The following is a 22,129-nucleotide window of genomic DNA, read 5'->3' as shown; positions in this document are numbered from 1 at the left end:
ATAGGTCAAATTCATTCCATTGACTTCCAATTAAATGCATGCAAATGTGGAGGACAGTAAACACAAGCTCATGCAAAGAAGTTTTGCATTTTGCTCAGTTCCAAAGTTTAATTTTGATAAACTCACAAATTAACAAATTTGGTTTCATCTTGACTTTTTTTGTTGGCAAATGTTTGTTGGTGCTAGATATAGATAGTCAGCAAAGGAATGGCCACTTCTGTAGGTTAATTAATTTTGATTATTAAGTTTTAGATATTTTTAAAAAGAAAACACTTCTGCGCTTCCCATAAAGCTATGTTGTTTTTTTGCACTTCAAATAAAGCAATGGCAATTTAATAATAATGCTAAAAAAAGACTGCAGTGCATTCAAGAATTTCAGCGAGAATATGATAAGAGAGACAAGTGGACTCACACATCTATAATATCACTTTGCAGAGGATTGCCAATTAGTGCATGCACGTTGCCATGCAACATTTTGGCAAAGGCTTCTACTTTGTCTTAAAAGGGGCAGCTACTATTTTTTTCTTTGCACCACAGGTCAAAAAAAAATTCTCTTAAATTAGGGAGAGCATGTTCCATTTTTTTGCCACACAGCCTATTATAGCATTGCACTTCTCTTATATCTACAGGCAGCTCCAGCCCTCCTAATTCCATTGAAGATGGATATTATGAAGATGCTGAGAACAATTACCCAACAACACAAGTGAACGGACGACGCAAGAACTCCTGTAAGTGGGAAACCCTGATGCTATAAATAGTTATGTCATTTCTTATTAGTAGTATTAGTATGATATTTCTCCTCCTGCAGATAATGACTCGGATGCCTTAAGCAGTTCTTATGAATCATATGACGAGGAAGAGGAAGAGAAAGGCCAGCGTTTGACGCACCAGTGGCCCTCAGAGGAGAACTCCATGACCCCCGTGAGAGACTGCCATATCTGTGCCTTCCTACTAAGGAAGAAGCGCTTTGGCCAGTGGGCCAAACAGCTCACTGTCATCCGTGAAAACAGACTCCAGGTGAGCTGCAAAAAGCCCTGAGAGATAACAATGAGCCTTGTTTTTTTTTCCTGATGCTATCATGATTGAGACATAGAAATCCCTGAATCTTGTTTTATAGTGTTATAAAAGCTCTAAAGACCAGTCGCCCTACACGGATATACCACTCAGCCTGTGCAATGTCATCTACGTGCCCAAAGACGGCCGGAGGAAGAAGCACGAGCTCCGATTCTCTCTTCCCGGTGGAGAGGTGCTGGTGTTGGCCGTGCAGAGCAAGGAGCAGGCCGAGAAATGGCTCCAAGTAAACACATTCCCTCACTTTCTCGCCCGATTGAGTATCCATCCGTTATACATACATACAATAGATGTACTAGCTGCCAGAAGCAATATTGCACAAGAGGAAAATGGCTTTTGTAAAAGGGACCCCCAGTGTGATGGACTATGTTTATCCATGTAGGAACCACCGATGTGTCTTTGTGTGATTGCAGGTGGTGCGTGACGTTACAGGCCAGGGGAATGGGTTGGACAGTCCATCATCTCCCATGATTCCTAGGAAAATTGAAGTGGATAAGGTGAGAACCCAGCACACATTTGTCTTATTCATGACTCCTGTGCATCTCATCTTCATTATTGACATATAAAGTGTGTCAATGATGGATTGGAGGAACTTTTGGGAATAAACTTATTCTGTTAAAAGTGGTCTTGCTGTGACTGGAGTTGGTTAGGAAAATAAATCCAACTACAACATGAATACCTCCTGACATTTTCTTTACAAAAAAAGTATTTTTAAAACATAGTATTGCCATCTTACATTGCATTAATTAATGGCTCTAAGTACTTTTTCTAAGTATTATGTGACACTAAAGACTGGAGTAATGGTTGCTGAAAATTCAGCTTTGCCATCACAGGAATGTGTTACATTTTAAATATTTTAGAAAATATTTATTTGAAATTGCAATTTTACAATATTACTATTTGTACTGTATGTTTGATCAAATAAATGCAGCTTTAGTGAGAATATGAGACTTTCACAAACAGTGAAAACAATTGTACCGACCCCAAATTTTGGAGTGGTAATGCATATAAATCAGTTATTCTAAACGGATTTGTCTCTGTCCTCTATAATTGTGTGTAATTACATCCCCAGTGCTGCTGTGAGTGCTGTGCTGTCTGTGTGTGTAAACAGACTGATAGAGTTTAAATGTTCTGGGCTTACTCTCCATCTGCTTTAATTAAAAGGTGTCAAGCTCAGGGTGGTCAGTTCTGTCAGAGCAGCTGTAAATAATGTGCTGAGTTTAAGTGACTTGTTGTGAGGGGCAGAATCATGGGGAATGTTATGATGTGTGTGTTTGTATGTGAGGAAACACATTTAATCTGAATTTAGCAGTCGGTTGTGAGAGGTAGACTGTGCTGGGAGTGTGTTTCCTGTCTGAACTCTGCTGCTGTAGCTGTCTTGTCACAACAACACCTTGTTTCTAGACCTAGTTTTCAATATTCTGCATATCCTATTGTACAGCATTAGTCAATCTAATAGTTATGGATGTGTATATTTACAAGTTTGGCATATTTTATTTTTTAGTGGTGTTCTGCAGAGAAGCAAACCTCAGATTCTGACAGTGTGCCAAGTGGAGAAAGTGCTCGTGACGGCCGGGAAAATGGTGAGATCTTCAGTTTCACCCCGCTGTTCTTCTCTGATTACACCTCTGATTAAATCCAAAGATTTACTTCCACTTTTTTTTTTTCTTTTGGTGTTTGTTAAGGCAAGCATTATTATTATTATTATTATTATTATTTATTACTATTTTTTTAACTAACCCCTAAAGAACAAAAAATAATTCATCCTGCAGTGTTTTTTACACACACACTGTACTATGAAAGAGGGATCAGAATCATTTCTATAAACCAGAATATCTTGTAGACTTAGGGTTGGGCTATCAACACCCTGGTAGCCACCCAAAACACACTAGGAAACACATAGAAACATGTTAAAAACACTCAATATGCCTTAGCTGCCACATAGCAACACCCTGGCAACCACTCAAAACAAACTAATAACCGCATAGCAACATGTTAAAAACCACTCAGAATGCCTCAGAAACTGCATAGCAACTGGCAAACACTCAAGCGACTACATAGCAACATCTGAATGTCTATCAAACCACATAGAAACACCATGGCAACAACCCAAAACATCCTAGCAACCACATATTAACATGTTAAAAACCATACAGTCAGAACACTTTAACAACTGTATAACAACACCTGGAAACCATCCAAAACACCCTAGCAACCACATTTCAACATGTTAAAACCAGACAGTTAGAACACTTTAGCAACTGTATAATAACACCCTGGCAACCATTCAAAACACCAGTATCATTGTGCCTGCAAGGTTTTCATTGGCAAGAAACTCTCACAATGTCTTCTGAATTTCAGAATCTTGTTTATCTCTCACTCTCTCTCACACACACTCACTCACACACACACACACACACACACACACACACACACACACACACACACACACACACACACACACACACACACACACACACAGGTTTGTTTTTGTGAATTGTCGGGACATTTCATAGGCGTAATGGTTTTTATACAGTACAAACCGTATTTTATATTGCCCTACACCAACCCTACACCTAAACCTACCCATCACAGCAAACTGCACATTTTTACTTTCTCACAAAAACTCATTCTGTATGATTTATAAGCCTTTTGAAAAATGGGGACATGGGGTAATGTCCTCATAAGTCACCCTCTCCTTGTAATACCTATGTCAAACCCATGTCATTATACAAATTTGTGTCCTGATATGTCACAAACACACACACACACACACACACACTTTATTCATCCTTTTGCCCTCTCACTGTCTAAGAGCTTTGTCGTAGGTGCTCTGTTAACAAGCAGGAAGTCTTTATGCAGGATGTGGATTGTTTGTGAATATTATTGTTTGGACCAGTGAAAGTCTTTAATAGCTTTGGCCTAATTCCTGCAGATTGTGTGTCTGTAGACCACACATATCTTTACATTTGATTTAATTCAACCATCAAACCTGTATGTGTGTGTGTGTGTTTACAGCTAAACCCAAGCGAGGTGCTCTGTCCGAGCTAACAGGCACCGTAAGCCGAGCTGCAGGAAGGAAGATCACAAGAATTATCAGTTTCTCCAAAAGAAAACCTCCGTTGCCAGGAGACGCACGCATGTGTCTCCACCAGGATCCCCGGTGTGGTACGAGATCCATCTTTCTCCCTCCCCTTTCTCCTCTCAGATTACAACACCCATGACTCTCTCCACCTGTTATTTTCAACTTTTCTTTCTTAGCCTTTGATCTCAGACAGTGAAGTGGAATAAATCTACACCATGAAACAGAAGTAGGCGTACTGTAATGATTGCTGTAATTCTTTCTTTTGTGTGTGTGTGTGTTAGGTTATGTGGGAGTGTTGTTGAATCAGTGCTGGAGGGAACACTGGTGTCGTGTGCGGGCTGGATCTCTTTACCTTTACCACGAGAAAGGAGAACAGCGAGTGCCCCACACCACTGTGGCTCTGAAGGGCTGTGAGGTTGTCCCAGGCCTCGGGCCCAAACACCCCTTCGCCCTGAGGATACTGAAAGGAGGTGCAGAGCTGGCAGCTTTAGAGGTAGTGAGTGTTTTGTGTAACGCTTTCACAGCAATCCTCCATAGAGCTGTATTTTAGAAGTTAGCTACATGCAAATTTAGTTTTGGTTTTTGGTTTTTTTTGTGTGGGTTTCAGTCTCTGTCCTGATATTTTTTAGTCAGGATGCACTAATATTAAAATTCTGACTGGCCGACCATTTTTTTTTATTGCTGATATTAAAATATTATACTATTCTATACCATTTTGTCTAAAGAAATAAAAATAAAACACTAAAATATAATTTGAAATGCTACAGGTGAATATAGGCATCACACTATTATAATGTACAGTATGAAAAATGGAGATTTATTTAGAGATTTTAAAAAAGACAGTGTTAAACAGTGTTAGTATATATTTTAAAAAATTTAACTTTAAGTAAATGTTACATGACAGCAAAGGTAATCTTAATATGGGAAATGACCACACACAATTAAATATACAATATCAGCTGATACCAATACAATTAAAATATCTCAAATGTTCGATTATTAATATTATTTAAATACTATTACAATATTTATTTATATTTTGAATTAGCTTTTATTTTTATATTTTTAGTTTTAGCTCAATTTTGAGTTATTTTGTTTTGTGCTTTTGTCAGTTTTATATATAAAATATTATATATATATATATATATATATATATATATATATATATATATATATATATATATATATATATATATATATATATATATATATATATATATATATATATATATATATATATATATATATACAGCTATGGAAAAAATTAAGAGACCACTCCAAGTTCAGAACTCAATGTTAAGTGGTCTCTTAATTTTTTCCATATATATATATATATATATATATATTTATTTATATATTTATTTGGCTTCATTTTTAGTTTCAGTTATTTAAGCACTTCAACTTTTTCATTTAAATTTTAGTTCATTTAGCATTTATCTAATTTCAGCTTTATTTCAATTAACAAAAATTAAATTTGAATAGTCTTAGTTTTGTTAACAATAACAACACTGCTATATCATTAAATGTTATCGTTTTTTTTTTTTTTTTTTTAATACTCCTTTTATCATGTGTGATGAATACATTCTGTCCAGACAGTCCATTTTATAATCTTAGTTTATGTCTGTGTGTGATATATTTTGTCTCTGGCTCTGTTTGTGCTTGTAGCTCATGTTTGTTCCTGTGTGTGTTTGTTGTGTTAGGCGAGTTGTTCGGAGGACATGGGCCGCTGGCTGGGAGTCCTGTTGGCAGAAACCGGTTCCTCTGCCGACCCCGAGTCCCTACATTATGACTATGTAGATGTGGAAACTATTGCCAACATCCGCACGGCTGCCCGTCACTCTTTCCTGTGAGTTGAGGGTGAAGGCGACGAGGGGTGGAGTAACAGATTGGGTCATCATGTTGTTTTGACTACCTTAACTGTTCTTGTTTCTTTTCCTGTTTATTTAGATGGGCAACCTCCACAGATTCACGTACCTATGATGAGGTCCCTTTTGAAGCCATAGAGGTTTGTGGGCACGCATGATAACACGTGAACAAACATTTGGGTGTGCGCTTGCATGCATTCTAACACAGTGGCTGGGTAGTTCCAATCTTTTTCCTCAGGGGAAGCCATATGCTTCACATAATAACTTCACTCCAAAAGAAAGCAGTTCTCATAAAAGCACTTCATTTCATGTGCTCCAACTAACATTGAAAGCATTTTGAAGAAATTCCCAACATTTATGTGCATGCATCATACACAAACATTAAGTGTAAACAACACTCAGTCATGAGTGAAGTTATTAAGTCTAATTTTTTTAAATTCTTTTTTTAAAGGGTTAGTTCACGCAGACCTTGAAAGGGGGGAACTAACCCTTTAAGTTTGTTTCTTTGTTTAAAGAAAAGTCTTCTTTATGAGAACGACACAGCTCTTAACATCAGATTAAAACACAGCTTGTTTTAGAGAAGGTCAAATATATCCATGTGCCCTGACTGGTATTTAATGAAAGATGAGAAGTGTGTGATGACTCTGTCTGCAGTAATCAGGGGTTAGAGCAGGTTCAGTCGTCATGGCCTCTGGCCTCCTAGCGGCTTGTTAAACCTGTGCTGAACCTTCGGACACCCACACAGAAAAGAATCAGTTCTCCCCGTCTGTACGTAATCAGGGCACACAATAAACTAAAAACTTTTCTATCTCATCATTTTTAAAATGCATATTTTTATCTACTTCAGTTGTTTTCGTAACATATGGATCATTCTGTTTAAATGGTTATATTGCATTGTTCAATAGTTTAATATTGAATCTCTAGCCAAAACAGTAAATTATGTTTCAAAATGTTCTCAAAGCCCCCCATATGAGGATATGTCTTGCAGGATGACAAAACCACTGTAGTAAATAAAGACAAAATTCTATGTTTTATTACACTTGAATTTTTATTAAAACAATATCAGTTAGTGGATATTTGTCGACATGTTTATAAAAACATAATTAACATCAGCTCTTTATGGTTAATCAATTGTTACGCATTGGTTATATGAGAAACAGAAATGACATTCATTTTGTGGATTGACCCATATGAAGCAGCATACTGTACAGTTGTTTATATAAACAGTATCTAACCTGGTACACCTTTTTCTCTTCAGCAGGAAAATGAGAGGTTAAGGGGAGGAGCACAAACGAAGCGTCGTTCTTCTTTCTCCAGCAGTGACGCAGGAAAGCCCAGTCCGCAAATCACCCTAAAGCGCCACGGCTCCAGTGAGTCCCGTCACACTCTGCACTGTGCCGGTTCTGCTTATAACAAACACAGCTGTTAGATCCAGCGTTCACTTTAACATATAAAATAAGATGGTTTTAAGTTTTTATTAGCAGCCTGCTGACTGCTTATTTTGGCTTATTTTAACCTTACTTAGTTCTCGCGCTGTCACATCAAAAGCAGTCAGTACAATGTAACCTGAGCTTAACAAGACATTTTGGTTTGATCTACAGCTCTCTGCATTTTCACACTCATTCTCTCACCAAATAAGTGCTAAGAGCTTTGTCAGCTTCCCACAGACTCCTAGGGTCTGATCTTTGAACTTTACTTGACATTTCAGACGCAAATCAATACGGGAGGTATGGGAAAACACGGGCACAGGAGGACGCACGCCGCTACTTGAAAGAAAAAGAAGACCTGGAGACGGAAATAGGCAGTATCAGAAGTACACTAGTCTCACTGCGGAAGAAGAAACAAGAGGCAAAGGAGAAGATGAAGGGTGCAACGGGTGAGAAAGAAAGCTTTCCTGTCTATTCTATGCCTACTATTCCGCATTCATTGGTTTGGTTTCAAAAGAAGTGAATTTATGGCCACTTTTACTAGCAAAATAGCTTTTTATTGCTTCTTCAGGTGTACTTCAAATTCATAATTTATTTTTGGTCACACTTTAGATTAGGGTCCAATTCTCACTAATAATTAACTATTAGCTAAGACGTTTACTTCAATAATAATAAAAAACTTCCGAATTACTGCTTATAAAGTCCCTTTAAGACAAGTCATTTCACTCGGCGGCCATCTTTGAAACGCCATCATGCAGCTCCTATCTCTATGAATGGGGAAACATCAAATTCTCCAAAACTGTTCGCCAAGCTTTCGATTTAAATTTCATATTTGAAATCACCAATGGAATCTAACAACAACCGGCTCATAAATTTGTTTTTAGTAATTTAGTACCACCCAGAACACGTTAGCAACCGCATAGCAACACCATAGCAACCACCCCGAGTACCTTAGCAACCGCATAGCAACACCATAGCAACCACCCCGAGTACCTTAGCAACCGCATAGCAACACCCTAGCAACCACCCCAAGTCCCTTAGCAACCGCGTAGCAACACCTTAGCAACCACCTAGAGTACCCTAGCAACACCATAGCAACCACCCCGAGTACCTTAGCAACCGCATAGCAGCACCTTAGCAACCACCCCAACTACCCTAGAAACTGCAGAGCAACACCTTAGCAACCACCTAGAGTACCCTAGCAACCGCATAGCAACCACCCCGAATACCTTAGCAACCGCATAGCAACACCCTAGCAACCACCCCAGGTACCCTAGCAACCACATAACACCCTAGTAACCGCCTTGAGTACCCTATCTATCTATCTAAATCTATCAAAACTACTAAACTAAAACTTAAACTTTCAAACTTTTAAAACTACTTCAAACTTTCTGGACTGGCTTTTTCAAGCCAACTTAAAGTTTGTCTCGACAAACTTTATCTAGTTATGTATTGATGTGCAGATAAGCAGAGGTTGGCTTTAGAGGAGCGTGTCACTCAGTTGGAGGACAGCTGCCGGGTAAAAGAGGGTGAGCGTGTGGATCTAGAGCTCAAGCTCACGCAGGTGAAGGAGAACCTGAAAAAATCTCTGGCTGGTGGAGAAATGGGAGCACCTACAGAGTCTAAACCTACAAGCAAGGTACTGACTTGACCTAAAAGGAAAATATTAGAATGAATAGTTTAATCAAAAGGGTTGTCTGTTGTTTAATATGCTACCTTCTTTCCTTAAAGACTCAAAGGACGGAGACTCAGTATATTGAGTCATTTGTCCCTGTCAACTGCGCATCTGAAATGCGTAAGCGACCTCCCTCCATCTATGCATCCACCAAGGGAAATGTTATGCAGAAAGCCAAGGTAAACACATCAGTGGTCACAACATTAGCAGTGCAATGCATCAAAAGGCAGATAATGCAAATAGAACAGCTTGCTGCATCAACAGAGATCACATTAAAACATTCAGTCCATTTCTAATTAGTCAGTCAGAGTTTCATTGATTACTTTGGGGTCCTGCTATTAAGATCTTATATGTTGCAGAATAGGCCTGTATGTGTGTGTGTGAGTAACTTAAACATTAATGCTTTGTTTTTAACCAGGAATGGGAATCGAAGAAGGGTACTTAGGGAAACTGCTGATCAGGAAGACCTAGACTTAAGACTTTGTGCCATTTCAAGATTAATATGAGGACTTCAACCAACACAGACTGCTGTATATGCAACTCTATTGACTGGCTGCCACTTTTGTAACTTTACAGTGGAGTTAGAATGACAAAGCACCAGCTGTATTACAATACTTTGCAGCCAAATGATGTCCTCTTCAAATGTCTTGTGAAGATCCACGTTACAAACACAAAAAGTCTTGAAGGATTGAGAGGGGGGAATGAGGAAATAGTTTGCCAGTTGAAAGTGTAAGAAATAGATGTGGTCAAGTTGTAAAGGAAGCAGAGGATGGGAATGCATGCAAGGCAATCCACTCCAAGTATTGAAATTTAAAACCGTTTATTTTAAAAGAGGCATGGTAACTGATTTGTACAGTTTTGTTTTTTTACTCAATTGCTTATACTTCTGGGGTAATTCCAGCTCTTAACCAAGTGGTGCTAATAACAATGTATATATTAAAATTGTAAATATATATTTTTTAACATTTCTTTTTTAAAATCTTGCTTCATAGTATCTGATACTCCGGTTTGTAACCTTTTGTTTCCTCCCCCAATTTCTTTACCACCTTTTAATGTGAGTAAAATTTGCACTTTAAATGTCTTTAGACATGGAGATGGGAATATTATTTTAATAAAGACAAAAATGTAACTTTGCTCCTTTGTCACAGTTATAGACTTGCAAGGGAATTCAGTTTCAGTGTTTCTGTGAGATTTTATACAAACCAGCCAAAAGAAGGGAACGCAGTACTGGTTTCTAAAAACTGGGCATTGAACAGACACTAAAATATGAATAAAAATAATTGTATGCATGTGTGTAATGTACATTAAAATCAAAAGTTGTGTCTGCAAATAATGCACTGTGAACACTTTAACATTAACAGATTAATAATCGCTGTAAAATAAACTGCTTATTGTTAGTTCATGTTAAAGGATTAGCTCACTTTCAAATAAAATTTTCCAGAATTTACTCACCCCTATGTCATCCAAGATGTTCATGTCTTTAAGTTGAAAAGAAATTAAGGTTGATGAAAATGTTCAAGGATTATCCTTATAATGGATTTCAATGGCCACCAAATGGTTGAAGGTCAAAATTAGTTTCAGTGCAGCTTTAAACAATACCAGATGAGGAATAAGGGTCTTATCTAGTGAAACGAGCTGTCATTTTCTGAAAAATAAAAATGCTTTATATAAACAAATGATTGCCTTCCAAGTGCTTCCGCCCAAACTGGACTTTCGTATTCAAAAAGCTTATGCGGTCTTACACCTTCCCTATTCTATTTACAGAACCATTTGGAAGGCGATCCATTATAATGAGAATAATCCTGGAATGTTTATCAAAAACCTTTATTTATTGTCAACTGAAGAAAGACATGAACATCTTGGATGACATGGGGGCAAGTAAATCAGGAAAATTTTTTAAAGTGAACTAATCCTTTAGTGAATGAATGTTAAATGAGACCACTTTGTAAAGTGTTAGCACTATACGCACACTTATTCCACAAGTGTTTGTAGGATGTAGAAAAGTCCAGGAAGTCAATAACAGCTATTGCAGAACCTGGCATTCTTATTTAGGGTCACACACAAAAAAGCCAATTAAAAAGGTTTAATGAATGAAATAACACCTTTAAGAGCTTAACATTGGTGATCAGAGAAAAAGCCCTCAAGTTGACAAATCTCAAAACAAAATCTTTAGATTCTGATCAACAGATGCCCTTGAACAATTTTATTAAAAAAGTTTATTAACGGTTAAATTCAGAATGTACAATGATCACAAAAAAAAAATAAAAAAAAACCAATTACAATTCACTCTCAGGGGGCAAGTCAACGGTCAGCTCATTTATCGTCTGTAGGAAGGCCTCCATTTCATCAGCATATCCCACTGCTGCATTTGAGAAAATAATGGAATAAATATACAAGCTTAATTGGGCATTATGTTTAAAGTACTTTAAAATGTACTCATTACCACTGGGCATCTTTACAGGTGAGAGTGGCAAACACGGATCCATAATAAGCTCTTCCACAGGTGAAGCAGCCGGCCAAGTCGGTTTAACCAAACCAGCCAGAGAGAAACGACTGAGGTACACTTCATCTGGAACACTCAAGGTCTCAAACTCTACAAATTTAACACAGGACAGAATCAACAGCTGGAGAGAGAATAAAAAAAATTCCAAAACCATAAAGACAGTCAGGCCTACCGCTTGGATTGTATGGGAAGCACTTCTCAATCTCTGGCAACTCCTCACCAGCAGGCTGAACAAGCACCTTACACTGATGAAACATGTATTTAAAATCAACCTGCAAATGATTTCAATACAGTGGTCTCTGTAGGAAGGAAGCCTTTATAATCTCAAGAACCAACCTTGGCTTCGGCAGGTTTAGTCTTCTCCTCTGCTTTATGAGAAGCTGCTGGAGTGGCAACAACCTTATTTATGACTCCCAAAGCTTTTCGGCTGGATTGCAGAGGAGCTCCGAGACGAGGCTTTCCTGTCAGAGGTGTTCTCAAGCACTGATCTGAAAATGTTGTACGAGTAAATGATTAATCACACTTATGGTTCTAGCACAAAAAGCATATGTGTCTGACCATTGGTACCTGGAGCTGAGTGCAGTCTGTTCTGGCGAGATTTGATGGCTGGAGTGGTCAGTCTGCCGTTCTCCTGATCCAGGTAAATCATGGCGTCCATGTCTGTAGCTTTACACAGCGTTGACAGGTTAAAAAACACTGCAGCGTCAAGATACAAATTACACTCAAGTAAAAAAAACGCCTTGTTTGGTTTAAATAATGCCATTAGTGATTTGTAACGAAACAGTTCATCTTGGATATTAAACAAAAGTGACGCGGATTTCATCAATACATATCGCCAGTTGAACTAATCTGTAGTCTGTCTCTAAAATCTAAATCATACTATTTAACCAGACAAAGAAGGTGTTGAGAACTTACCGTTTCTTTTCTGTGTTTATTCGTATCCTCCTCTAAGCGCACGAGCAAAATGACGTTTGTTTTGGTTCCGAGTTTCCCGGCTGAGTTTTAAAAGGCAACCTGCTTCTTGATTGGCTGATGTATTTTCTTCTTTGACCAGACGATGCTCTTAGTTTATTGCGTAAGCGCGACAGTGCCACCCTATGGCTTGACTGAGTAAAGCAATAGAAGATGGACAGTGCAGTTTACCTGATTAAGCATAACATTCCGAGCTATCACAGCTTAACATGATCCGTGCACTCAATATTTCAAATGATTAGTGCAAACGACTAATTTGATTTAGTAATGACACAAAAATGAATAAGTAATGACCACTTAAAATGTTTCATTAAGACAAAATCCGGGTTTAGAGTGTGTTTTTTTCACTACACATTCATAATAATTACGTTTGCCGGTGCGCTGTGCAAGTTTTGAGGGGGGGCTAACAAATGATCCAAAATAAATCATTTGAGATGGATGGATCTGTGGATGGGTAGATTGGAAGGTAAATGGATGCATGGATGAGTGGGTGATTAAGTAGTCAGATTTTTCATAAGCCTGCATATTAGGCTACATATTTTATTTGAATGTTAACATGGCTAATGTCACAAATTTGCTTATTTGAATTGTACCCTAGAAAGTTTTAATCTTAAATATTTAATTTATTTCACTTTAAATAGTCTTCGTTTTGCATTTTTATGGACTTATGGACCCCACTGTACATACATGCATACTGTACATCACCCATTATTGGTTTTACTTAATGGCATATAGATTGCTCAGTGCTTATAGAGTTTACAACATCCCTACAGTGCATTACGTTTACCTAGCAAAGCAATAAGAAGAAAAAAACAGGTAAAGCATTGAACCCTTATAAATCAGCAACATGAAGGCAACGTACAACAGCGTCCTTCCTTGTGTCCTACTGCAGATGTGTCCCTATTGTGATTTATGTGTCCATTTCACTGTTGTGTAGAAATGCAACAGTGAACCATGTAAAAGTCCAGCTCAGTGGTATAGGGCACTATTCAACTGGAATTGATGGGTAGTCAACAGTCTTTTCACTTTTTCAGTCATATGTGAAATACTTTGTTCATTTATGGAGATTGGAGGTAGAGTTTTCCATCCGTTAGAATAAAAGGTAGTAGAGCCAGTAGAAGATATTGACGAGGAGAAATGCCATAGGGAACAGTATTCGTGAGTGTCTGTCAATGTTGTTTGGATTCTCGATACTCATCATGGATGCTGCTCGGCGAGACATTTGCTTTACAGAGGACAAACTGCACACCTTCTCTTTCTTCTTGTCCATGGCCTCATTCTCTTCACATGCAACAGATTGCTCAGGTGTCTCCTGCTGAATGGACTCTTCCGTCTTCATCTTTTTGGGTGACATTGAATTGACCAAGTGAGTCGTACCATTTGACTCCTCGAATTCTTTGAGTAGTTCCTATGAAAAGTTCATTTAAAAATGTAATTAATTAGTTTTAAAAAATAAATGTGTCATTTTTAACCTCTATCCACAGATTTCTCACCCTTTGCACATCTACAATGGTCTGGTGTTGCATGGTGCAGAAATGAGCACAGGCATATTCCAGCAGAGCACCAAAGATGAAGGTGAAACAGATGCCAAGATAGACGTCGATAGCCTTAATGAAGCAGTTGGCATTGGGAAGCGAGGTCCTGGCACCCATCATTAGTGTGGTCATGGTAAGAACAGTGGTCACCCCTGTCAAATAAATGGATTTGATATTTAGTTTATCTAGAAATGTTTTATAGCACATGTTTGCTAGAGTAATAAACTTTTGGAATCACTGGCCGATGCAGGTGCGAGCTGGTACTGAGGACTGACTGATCCAGAAAGACACCCATGACAGAACCACCAGCAATGTTGAGGGCACATATGTCTCCAGAATGAAGAACAGCACATTTCTACGCAAAGCGAAGTAGAGCACTAGCTTCGGGTAAGAACCTGCAACAGATCCAGAATACTGCAGGTGATTCATACATTCAACTTTTACAAAAAATACTATAAAAGTGGTACATTAAAAGTGGTTAATTTGTTAACTGCAAGTTACCTTGCCATACACGGTGAAAACTGTAAATGGTTTATAAATGACCCTTTGTCGGGAGTTTGATTGACAGGCAATCTAACCAATCATAATGCTGAATCCGCTGTTATGTCCGACAACGCAGTCAGGGGAGTTAGTAGATAAACATTGTGGACTTGAACTTGAAAAATGTTGTGGACTGACGTCTTTCCGTGGTTGAAACAACATTCCTTGTTGTGTTCATTCGTGTTTATTTGATGCTATAAATTAACTAGTCAGAAGAGGTGATCTGTTCGCGAGCCGCTTTAACTGAGGCGCTACAGCAATCCGTCATGACACATTAAAGAGCTACAAAACGGTATTTACTGTTTAAATTTCTTTAAAAATTACAAAATTTGAAATTCGAGACTTTGTTTCATATCAAACGTAACTTGCTCTGCCTTGTCTGTCGACGCGATGTCAGCTTCCTCTTTGCTCCGCGATGTATTTTACACTGCGTGAGAACATGATGTGTGGCATGAGAACGTCATGGCTTGTCGGACATAGCAACAGTAACTAAAAGGTGCAGGTCTTCACGAAGGGTCAATTGTGTTATATGTAAAATGCTGTCAAATTTATGTTTTTTGCATGTAAAAACTGTGAATTACCATATAAATTACAGTGAAAAACACTAAAAGGACATTCCCAATAGTCCCTACATGACACTTCTGATTATATATTTTTTTAAATAGTTTTGTTTCGGCTTATTTTTGTTATCTACATTAGAGTGTTTTTGTACGGAAGAGGATTAGGGCCAAGCAATAATATAAAAAATAAAACCATCTCGAGATTAAAGTTGTTAAATTTCGAGAAAACACTTGTTAAATTTCAAGAAAAAAGTTGAGATAAAATGTTGAGAATAAAGTCATTAAATTATGAGAAAAAAGTTGTTAAATTACGAGAACAAATTCATTAAATTACGAGAATAAATTCGTTAATTTAATGACTTTATTCTCAACATTTTATCTCAACTTTTTTCTCGAAATTTAATGACATTTTTCTCATAATTTAACGAATTTGTTCTCGTAATTTAATGACTTTTTTCTCGTAATTGAATGACTTTGTTCTCAACATTTTATCTCGACATTTTTTCTTGAAATTTAACAAGTTTTTTTCTCGTAATTTAACGAGTTTATTCTCAACATTTTATCTCGACTTTTTTCTTGAAATTTAACAAGTTTTTTCTCGTAATTTAACGAGTTTATTCTCAACATTTTATTTCGACTTTTTTCTCGAAATTTAACAACTTTAATCTCAAGATGGTTTTATTATTTTACAATTGCTTGGCACTAATCCACTTTTTCTGTTATTTAGTGAATATTTGGTTGCTCTCTTGAAATATGTTCTTGTGCTATTTCCTTTGGGGGGGGGGCCTTTTGGATGATCTTTTGTTATCTAATGCAGTGGCATTCATACATCTTTAAGTCAGGCTTAAGTGTCCAAATGCTTTTTTGGGACACTGTAAAACCATGATTGCGCCGTAAGCCGCTTAGGAGGAAGGACGTCTACCAAATGTATGAATATAAGACTGACTGACTGACTGGTACTTTTCAGCTAAATAAAATGTTAAAGTGGTCAAGATATTCATAATTGAGTTAGATGATTGTACCTGTTTCATACACCGCTTCAGATACCATTGTGTAGTAGCTCTCTACACTGTATTGGGCCAGACGCAGCGTATCTAACCCCTTCACTGAGTCATTCCCTCGGGTCCAGTAAAACACCACATCCTGTAAATTATAGCCCCCTGAACATGCATGCACAAACATACAGGTTTAAGGGTTTGTTCAGCCTGCTCTTGAATAATTAATAAGATAAAATAAGTAGAATTCATGTGCATTTAATGTGTTTGAGGGTAAAAATGCTTACAGCTTTCTAATTGCAAAGTACACTCTTGTCTATCCATAGGATACTTGGTGAGGTCCATGTTGCAGGCGATGGTTGCTGTTATGCTGTGGAGAAAAGGAGGAATATTGATTGAACCATTTCTGTAGGAAGGTCCCCCAGACACACATACATCTGCCTGGAGCAGCTGTTCAGCCTTTGATAAGAAGTTGTAAATTCAGATTCAGTGTTTACCGGAGAGCATAGAGCACAGTGCCATTGCTAAAGATGCGGATCAGACGGTTCTCCACAGTGACATCATGGAGGAAGGAACGCTTAGAATCAGGGATGAACGTATCGGGGATCCACAGCAAAGAAACCAGCCGTCCGTCCAGACTCAGACTTTCATTTCCAGGGAATATCAGTCGGGAATCTCGCCATCGTTGTCTTAGGAAAATAGTGGCTGTGTAGTCCTATCAGAATGTGAACGGAACAGAATCCCATTAGTCTGAATATTATCAAAGAAAGTTTACAGATTATAAACTTGATTAGTACCATGTTAATCTCAGAGATGGCATCAATACTGGCAATATCCAAACTCATTCCAATTTCAACAGGCCCCTCTGTGGGAACAAAGAAATGTGTTTTTCTATTATTCATGTTTTAATTCCCAATCTATATTTAATCAACTGCAGTTGGCCCTCACCGTTAAAGTTTGGCCTTAGGTATCGATTGTAGCCTTTCATCAGCTTCTGTATGGTGGGCTGCAGTTGCGAATCATTCCACTCGCCGTACTGATTTCCGTAGAATCCTCTTTCACTAGGACAGAGAGAAATGTTAACAATGTTGATTCTTAGTCTCAATGCGTCAGATGTTTATAACTTTACTCACCCGTTTGTAATTAACAGAAACAGACTCGTCCAGAACAGAAGATGGAACAGCATTCTGTGATAATGTGATACAGATGAGCAGTGGCTGTGAAGAGTATTTAAGAAAAAAGTTTTGTTAAAATCATCTCTATTAAGAACAGATTATGACCAGTCGCTCTGAAGCCACTTTTTTTTGTCAGCCCACACACTTTTTTCTCCAGGGATTATACAAATTAGAGAATAAGATCTTGCAATTGTGCCTTTGTATTCCACATTTGCTACTTGAAATGCTTTAGACTTCTGGCTTTATTTTTTTATAATTGAGAATTTTTTTAAAATTATGCCTGGAAAACTAAGAACTGGAGCTTTAGCTTCTCATGCAGTTTATCAAGTGGATGATAAAACTCAGATTGATGGAAATTTGCAAGGGTTCCCATTGTTTTTGACATACGAGTCATAATTTCTTCATTACCTTTTTAGTCATTTTTGATTTAAAGCAATTTAAAAATAAATAAATAAATAACCCAACAGAACAGTATATTTAATAAATCAAACATTTGATTGAGGAAAAATGTATTCAATATAGAAATTTCCATGACTTTTCAGGCATGTTTAAAAAATTCCAGATTTTCAGCGATTGTTTGATATCTTTCTGCAGTATTAATACAGTAATCAATTTCTAATTGATAATTGTATTAATACATTGTTGAATGCAACTGTAATAAGTTAATTGAACACATTCAAACACTGTTTGTCCACAAGTATTAATTTTCCATTTGCATTGCATTGTCTCTCAGCTTGAGTTCCCAGGACACTGATCCTGTTGACCAGGGTTGCCAGGTTTTCACAACCCCTTCCAATCGCTACTCAAAACTAGCCCTAAACTAGCCCAGTTGCATTTCAGGGGGGGCTCTCCTGTTAAAAATTGCATTGCAGTGGGTAAAATCCACGTTTTTGGTAGGGTTCTCCTGGTAAAATTCGCATTCCATAAGCTAAATATGTTATTTGGGGTCGCTTCAAGCCGCGAAAATGACAAAACAACCCGCAGCAACAGTGTAAAAGTAGCCCAATTCTTGGCAACACTGCTGGTCACCCTCACAAGTACCCATCAACCATGTAAACTTTAATGTCCCAGAACGTTACCACAAGATGGCAGCAGTCATCTCTGCCCGCACACAATTGCACCACCCACAACCTTTCATTAATGTACTATTTTATTTAATGCACATCTTCCCAGTCACTCTTTCTCTTTACTTTAAGCTTATGAAGCTAATTGCCTTGCCTGAAGACACACCAGCAATAACCACTGCAGTTATTGTCATGGGACCTAAACAAGGAGCAGTCCATAATGAAAGGCGCTGGACCATTTTACCACAGATCAGCCCCCACCAACCATTTCTCTCACTCTCTTTCTCTCTATGTCTAAGTCTCTCTCTCCCCTCTCTCTTTTCTCAATGGATTCTTTTAGATTAGAGCAATCTTTCAAAATGCCAGTGCGAGTCTATGACTAAACGAGTCAAATAGACCTTTTGCGCCCTGAGTTGTGAGTACAAATCTTGACATTATCATGTCAGCAATTTCAAATGTATATTTTTATATCTTTTCCACTAGCCCTCACTATTGCATTAATTTAAAATCACATTTGCCAGATGCAAAAACTATCAAATATATTCTCCAGAAAGTAAACAGTGTTCCATCTTCTTAGGCATGCCACTCATCTCATTCTTCCTACTACATATTCTATCTCTTTCTCATATTCAATTATTCCTCTCTTCCTCCATCTCATCTATCCATACATCAGCTGTCCCCATCTACTGTCTGTCATGCCGCATGAACATCACAATGGCAGCAGTTACCTGTGGAGGTCTGTGATGCAAATCATTGTGACTTTACCCTTCACTCTTCTTCTTGGTCTCTTTCTCTGTTGGTGTACCTGTAAAATTCGGATTGATGAAGATGTTTTCTTTTATCTTGGGTCTTCTTTCTTCAAAATCTCTTATTGTTTCTTTGTTTCTCAGCACGCAGTGTGTCTCCTGCGTCCAAGCATGGCTTCCCTCACACTCGTCACTTGACTGGCTCTGAGAATATTCACTCTCTCTGCCTCCCTCATTCCCCCAACCTCCCCCTAGTATCTCTCTCTCTCTCTCTCTCTCTCTCTCTCTCTCTCTCTCTCTCTCCCACTCTCATACATGTGCACAGCTGTGTCGGATGCCTGTGATAGCACCTGTAGTCTTATAGATGAATCTCTTTCATTGCTTGGCTCCCTATAAATCAATGTCATTAACAATGTCATGTGGCTTGTGACATGCATTCTTCCAATCGTACTCTTCCTCTCTCTCAATTGCCTCCCTTACAGTTTCAATCACAATCCAGTTTTCTCCTTGTTGCAAATTCACATCACATTTCACATCTGTGTCTTTCATCTATTTTGTTTCCTGCATCCCTATCCTTTTTGCCACACCTGTTTGAAGTTTCTGTGATACGATCTATGTCATTTTATTTTCTTATTTTCTGGTTTCTAGCTCTGTCTCTTGTCATGCTCATTTTTCTCCATCTTTTCATCTTGCTTATCCATACAATCTTTTAAGAGAGTGCTATATTGTTCCATCGCAGGTATTTTCACTGCCTTTTCTATTGTCAACCCATTCTTTGGCTAACTCATTACCAGGGGTCAAAGCCTGGCCCACACAGAATTTGTGCAACAAACAAAAAAATCCACAGATCTGGAACGCACATAATTCACAAAGTTGTACACACCCCCTGCACCTTGTGTGTGCATTAATAAAATAGTTTGTCTAATTTGATTTTAACCACCCTATCAGACAATCACATATGACCAAAAATATATTATCTTGTCCAGAATTTGTTTAAATGATAAATATAGTTTGTAAAAAGTGCTGCTTAATGGAATATATTTTTAAAAAATGGAAAAATACACTTTAAGTTGGCTTATAAAAGCCAACATACTGATCTACTATATAAACTATATATAGACTGTATCTCCTCCTAGAGCTGTTTCCCCCAACCTGGGGGTCACTAAAGATTTACGAGGTTGTCACCAAGCTCACTGAGGGTTATTGAGGAAACAGTTGCCAGTTTGATAATAAACCACAATGCAATTTCTGATGGTTGGTATTACAGTTTAATATTTTAATCATCATTAAAACCATATTTGAGTGCCAGGATTTGAAAAATTCATGGTAAATACTGTCCAGTATTAAGCAAAGTAAGCACTCATGCAGATACAGCAGGTTTCATGTGAAATAAATGGCGGAAAGAAGTGAGGGGTTTTACAACAGAGTTCTGAAGGAAATTATATGAATTAAAGTATGAATGAATTCTATGAATGTATCTCTGAAGGGAACTGACTGCCTTGAGAAAAGTTTGATGGCATTTTCTTTTCATTGTCCCTCTGTGTAACGCGTATTGTTTATAAGTGCAGCTCTGCTTTGTTTATGGGAAACAGCTCTATTTCTGCTGAAAAATCACCACCTACTGACAGAGAATGGATTTACATTTTCATTCAGCCTATCTGCGGTTTTTGTTTGTGAAACTCAGGCCACATTGTAAATGGCACGCTGTTGTGAATTTAGAAGTTAAGTAAAGTTGGGGTTTTGAATGTTAAAATAGGGGTCTCCAGGAAAAAATGGTTGGGAACCACTGTCTTAGAGCTTAAAGCTACAACCACCAAACTCGGCTCAGACAAAGACTATAAAATAACACAAGACGTGTCACTCGTATTGTTTTGAATGGGAGAAACTGTAACGCGCAATATGGTGGAATAATGCTGCGTTCCAGGCAGGTTTTTGAGCCCGTAAGTGACGATTTCAAATCACGACTCACGACTTTGTAGTGTTCCTGGAAAATCACGCCAAACTGCGTAAAAGTGTAAACAAACCAACATGGCGGACCGTGCGGGCTTATGCTCATTAACAATTATTACTTACTCCTTGCTTATTTGAGGAAAACTGCGCATAAGGCAAGATAAGCTGTTATACTTTTTATTTCACCGTGCACTTGCATAAACACCGCATCCGTAGGGGTTGCCATTGTTGTTTCGCGAGCTATGTGACGTCAGAACCCGTAACTGGGAGTACATCGATCTAGTACGAGTTGAAGTCACGGCTTTGACTGCTGTTCCAGTGCACTTTCACGGGTAGAAAGTTGGAAAAACACGGGTTGCGGGTTGCCTGGAACGCGGCATAAGTCCCGCCTTCTAAATAAGAGCCAATCGCCGACTGGTAAAGTCATCGCGTCACTTCAACGGCCGTTAGAATCACGGTTTCTATAGAAACAGTCAGACGCGCGACTCCGAAGAGGCGCCATTTAGGAGTGCGCATGCGCATTAGCTTGAGCCAGCCTGAAAAATAGTTTTTTTATTTATTTTTTTATTTTTTTGTTGTTTGTTGTTAGATTTCATTGGTGATTTCAAATATGAAATTTAATCGTAAGGTTGGCAAACAGTTTTGGAGAATTTGATGTTTCCCCATTCAAAGAGATTGCATCATGCCCTATGATCATGCCCAGGATGCCCGAGAGGCGTTTCAAAGATGGCCGCCGAGTGAAATTACTTGACTTTGGCTCAGACTAGGCTTTTCCAAGCCAACTTTTTGTCTATGAACTTTACTCATCTAGTTTACATTTGAAATTCCAAAATATATTATAAAATGTTATATTTCCAATCTTAAAATACATTTTGGTTGAATGTAATATTTGGACACTATAAATATGTTTATTTATATTTTATTTATATGATGCCTCTACAGAGAGAGAGAGAGCTGTATATGGAA

At 38.0% G+C, this 22,129-nt stretch overlaps 3 protein-coding genes across 9 annotated transcripts in view; 1 reads left to right on the top strand and 2 right to left on the bottom strand.

Annotated features, from left to right (window-relative positions):
• afap1l1a (actin filament associated protein 1-like 1a) overlaps positions 1 to 10,299 on the top strand; it is a 39,154-nt gene extending 28,855 nt beyond the window's left edge. For 2 of the 5 annotated variants that reach the window (XM_067387612.1, XM_067387599.1), the window contains 13 exons: positions 630 to 728; positions 809 to 1,017; positions 1,118 to 1,297; positions 1,485 to 1,568; positions 2,576 to 2,654; positions 4,090 to 4,239; positions 4,438 to 4,649; positions 5,857 to 6,002; positions 6,104 to 6,161; positions 7,280 to 7,391; positions 7,730 to 7,897; positions 8,912 to 9,087; positions 9,180 to 9,552. In XM_067387612.1, coding sequence (XP_067243713.1) covers positions 630 to 728; positions 809 to 1,017; positions 1,118 to 1,297; positions 1,485 to 1,568; positions 2,576 to 2,654; positions 4,090 to 4,239; positions 4,438 to 4,649; positions 5,857 to 6,002; positions 6,104 to 6,161; positions 7,280 to 7,391; positions 7,730 to 7,897; positions 8,912 to 9,087; positions 9,180 to 9,419 — 1,913 coding nt within the window. In that variant the 3' untranslated portion in view covers positions 9,420 to 9,552. Of the gene's footprint in view, positions 1 to 629; positions 729 to 808; positions 1,018 to 1,117; positions 1,298 to 1,484; positions 1,569 to 2,575; positions 2,655 to 4,089; positions 4,240 to 4,437; positions 4,650 to 5,856; positions 6,003 to 6,103; positions 6,162 to 7,279; positions 7,392 to 7,729; positions 7,898 to 8,911; positions 9,088 to 9,179 lie in introns of all 5 variants that reach the window. The other 3 variants (XM_067387623.1, XM_067387616.1, XM_067387603.1) reach the window with 3 other exon arrangements.
• Positions 10,300 to 11,225: 926 nt separating this feature from the next.
• On the bottom strand, positions 11,226 to 12,668 carry pttg1 (PTTG1 regulator of sister chromatid separation, securin). 3 transcript variants are annotated; one of them, XM_067378002.1, is made up of 6 exons: positions 12,542 to 12,590; positions 12,194 to 12,286; positions 11,963 to 12,114; positions 11,799 to 11,871; positions 11,567 to 11,716; positions 11,226 to 11,485 (listed from the first exon to the last, which is right to left on the bottom strand). In XM_067378002.1, exons 2-6 carry the CDS (start codon positions 12,282 to 12,284, stop codon positions 11,400 to 11,402), a joined length of 552 nt encoding a protein of 183 aa, XP_067234103.1. In that variant the 5' UTR covers positions 12,285 to 12,286; positions 12,542 to 12,590; the 3' UTR covers positions 11,226 to 11,399. The 3 variants fall into 3 exon arrangements, with proteins under 3 accessions (XP_067234103.1, XP_067234033.1, XP_067233947.1); XM_067377932.1 differs by having other exon boundaries at positions 12,194 to 12,322; positions 12,542 to 12,579; XM_067377846.1 differs by having other exon boundaries at positions 11,227 to 11,485; positions 12,194 to 12,292; positions 12,542 to 12,668.
• Positions 12,669 to 13,688: 1,020 nt separating this feature from the next.
• gabrp (gamma-aminobutyric acid type A receptor subunit pi) lies at positions 13,689 to 19,221 on the bottom strand. Its single transcript, XM_067377725.1, has 10 exons — positions 19,196 to 19,221; positions 17,362 to 17,445; positions 17,177 to 17,289; positions 17,026 to 17,093; positions 16,726 to 16,943; positions 16,516 to 16,598; positions 16,256 to 16,393; positions 14,376 to 14,528; positions 14,092 to 14,285; positions 13,689 to 14,006 (listed from the first exon to the last, which is right to left on the bottom strand). The coding sequence occupies exons 1-10, from the start codon at positions 19,219 to 19,221 to the stop codon at positions 13,689 to 13,691; spliced, it is 1,395 nt and encodes a 464-aa protein (XP_067233826.1).
• Between the last annotated feature and the right edge of the window lie 2,908 nt (positions 19,222 to 22,129).

This window comes from Chanodichthys erythropterus, chromosome 1 (genome assembly GCF_024489055.1).
Source record: "Chanodichthys erythropterus isolate Z2021 chromosome 1, ASM2448905v1, whole genome shotgun sequence".
NCBI classification, from domain to species: domain Eukaryota; kingdom Metazoa; phylum Chordata; class Actinopteri; order Cypriniformes; family Xenocyprididae; genus Chanodichthys; species Chanodichthys erythropterus.
Note: the sequence above shows the minus strand (reverse complement) of the source record. Positions and strands in the feature narration are given on the sequence as shown.

Bases quoted from the DNA above. Each gene is read 5' to 3' on its own strand.
- pttg1 (XM_067377846.1), bottom strand. From the start codon at position 12,284: ATGGACGCCATGATTTACCTGGATCAGGAGAACGGCAGACTGACCACT. The intron at 11,872-11,962 runs GTTGGTTCTTGA...ATGTTTCATCAG, and splicing joins CTAAACCTGCCGAAGCCAAG to TGTAAGGTGCTTGTTCAGCC. The intron at 11,486-11,566 runs GTAATGAGTACA...TCTCAAATGCAG, and splicing joins ACCTGTAAAGATGCCCAGTG to CAGTGGGATATGCTGATGAA.
- gabrp (XM_067377725.1), bottom strand. From the start codon at position 19,221: ATGATTTGCATCACAGACCTCCACAG. The intron at 17,446-19,195 runs GTAACTGCTGCC...TACTCTTCACAG, and splicing joins TGCATCACAGACCTCCACAG to CCACTGCTCATCTGTATCAC. The intron at 16,599-16,725 runs GTAAACACTGAA...TTTTCTCCACAG, and splicing joins ACTGTGCTCTATGCTCTCCG to CATAACAGCAACCATCGCCT.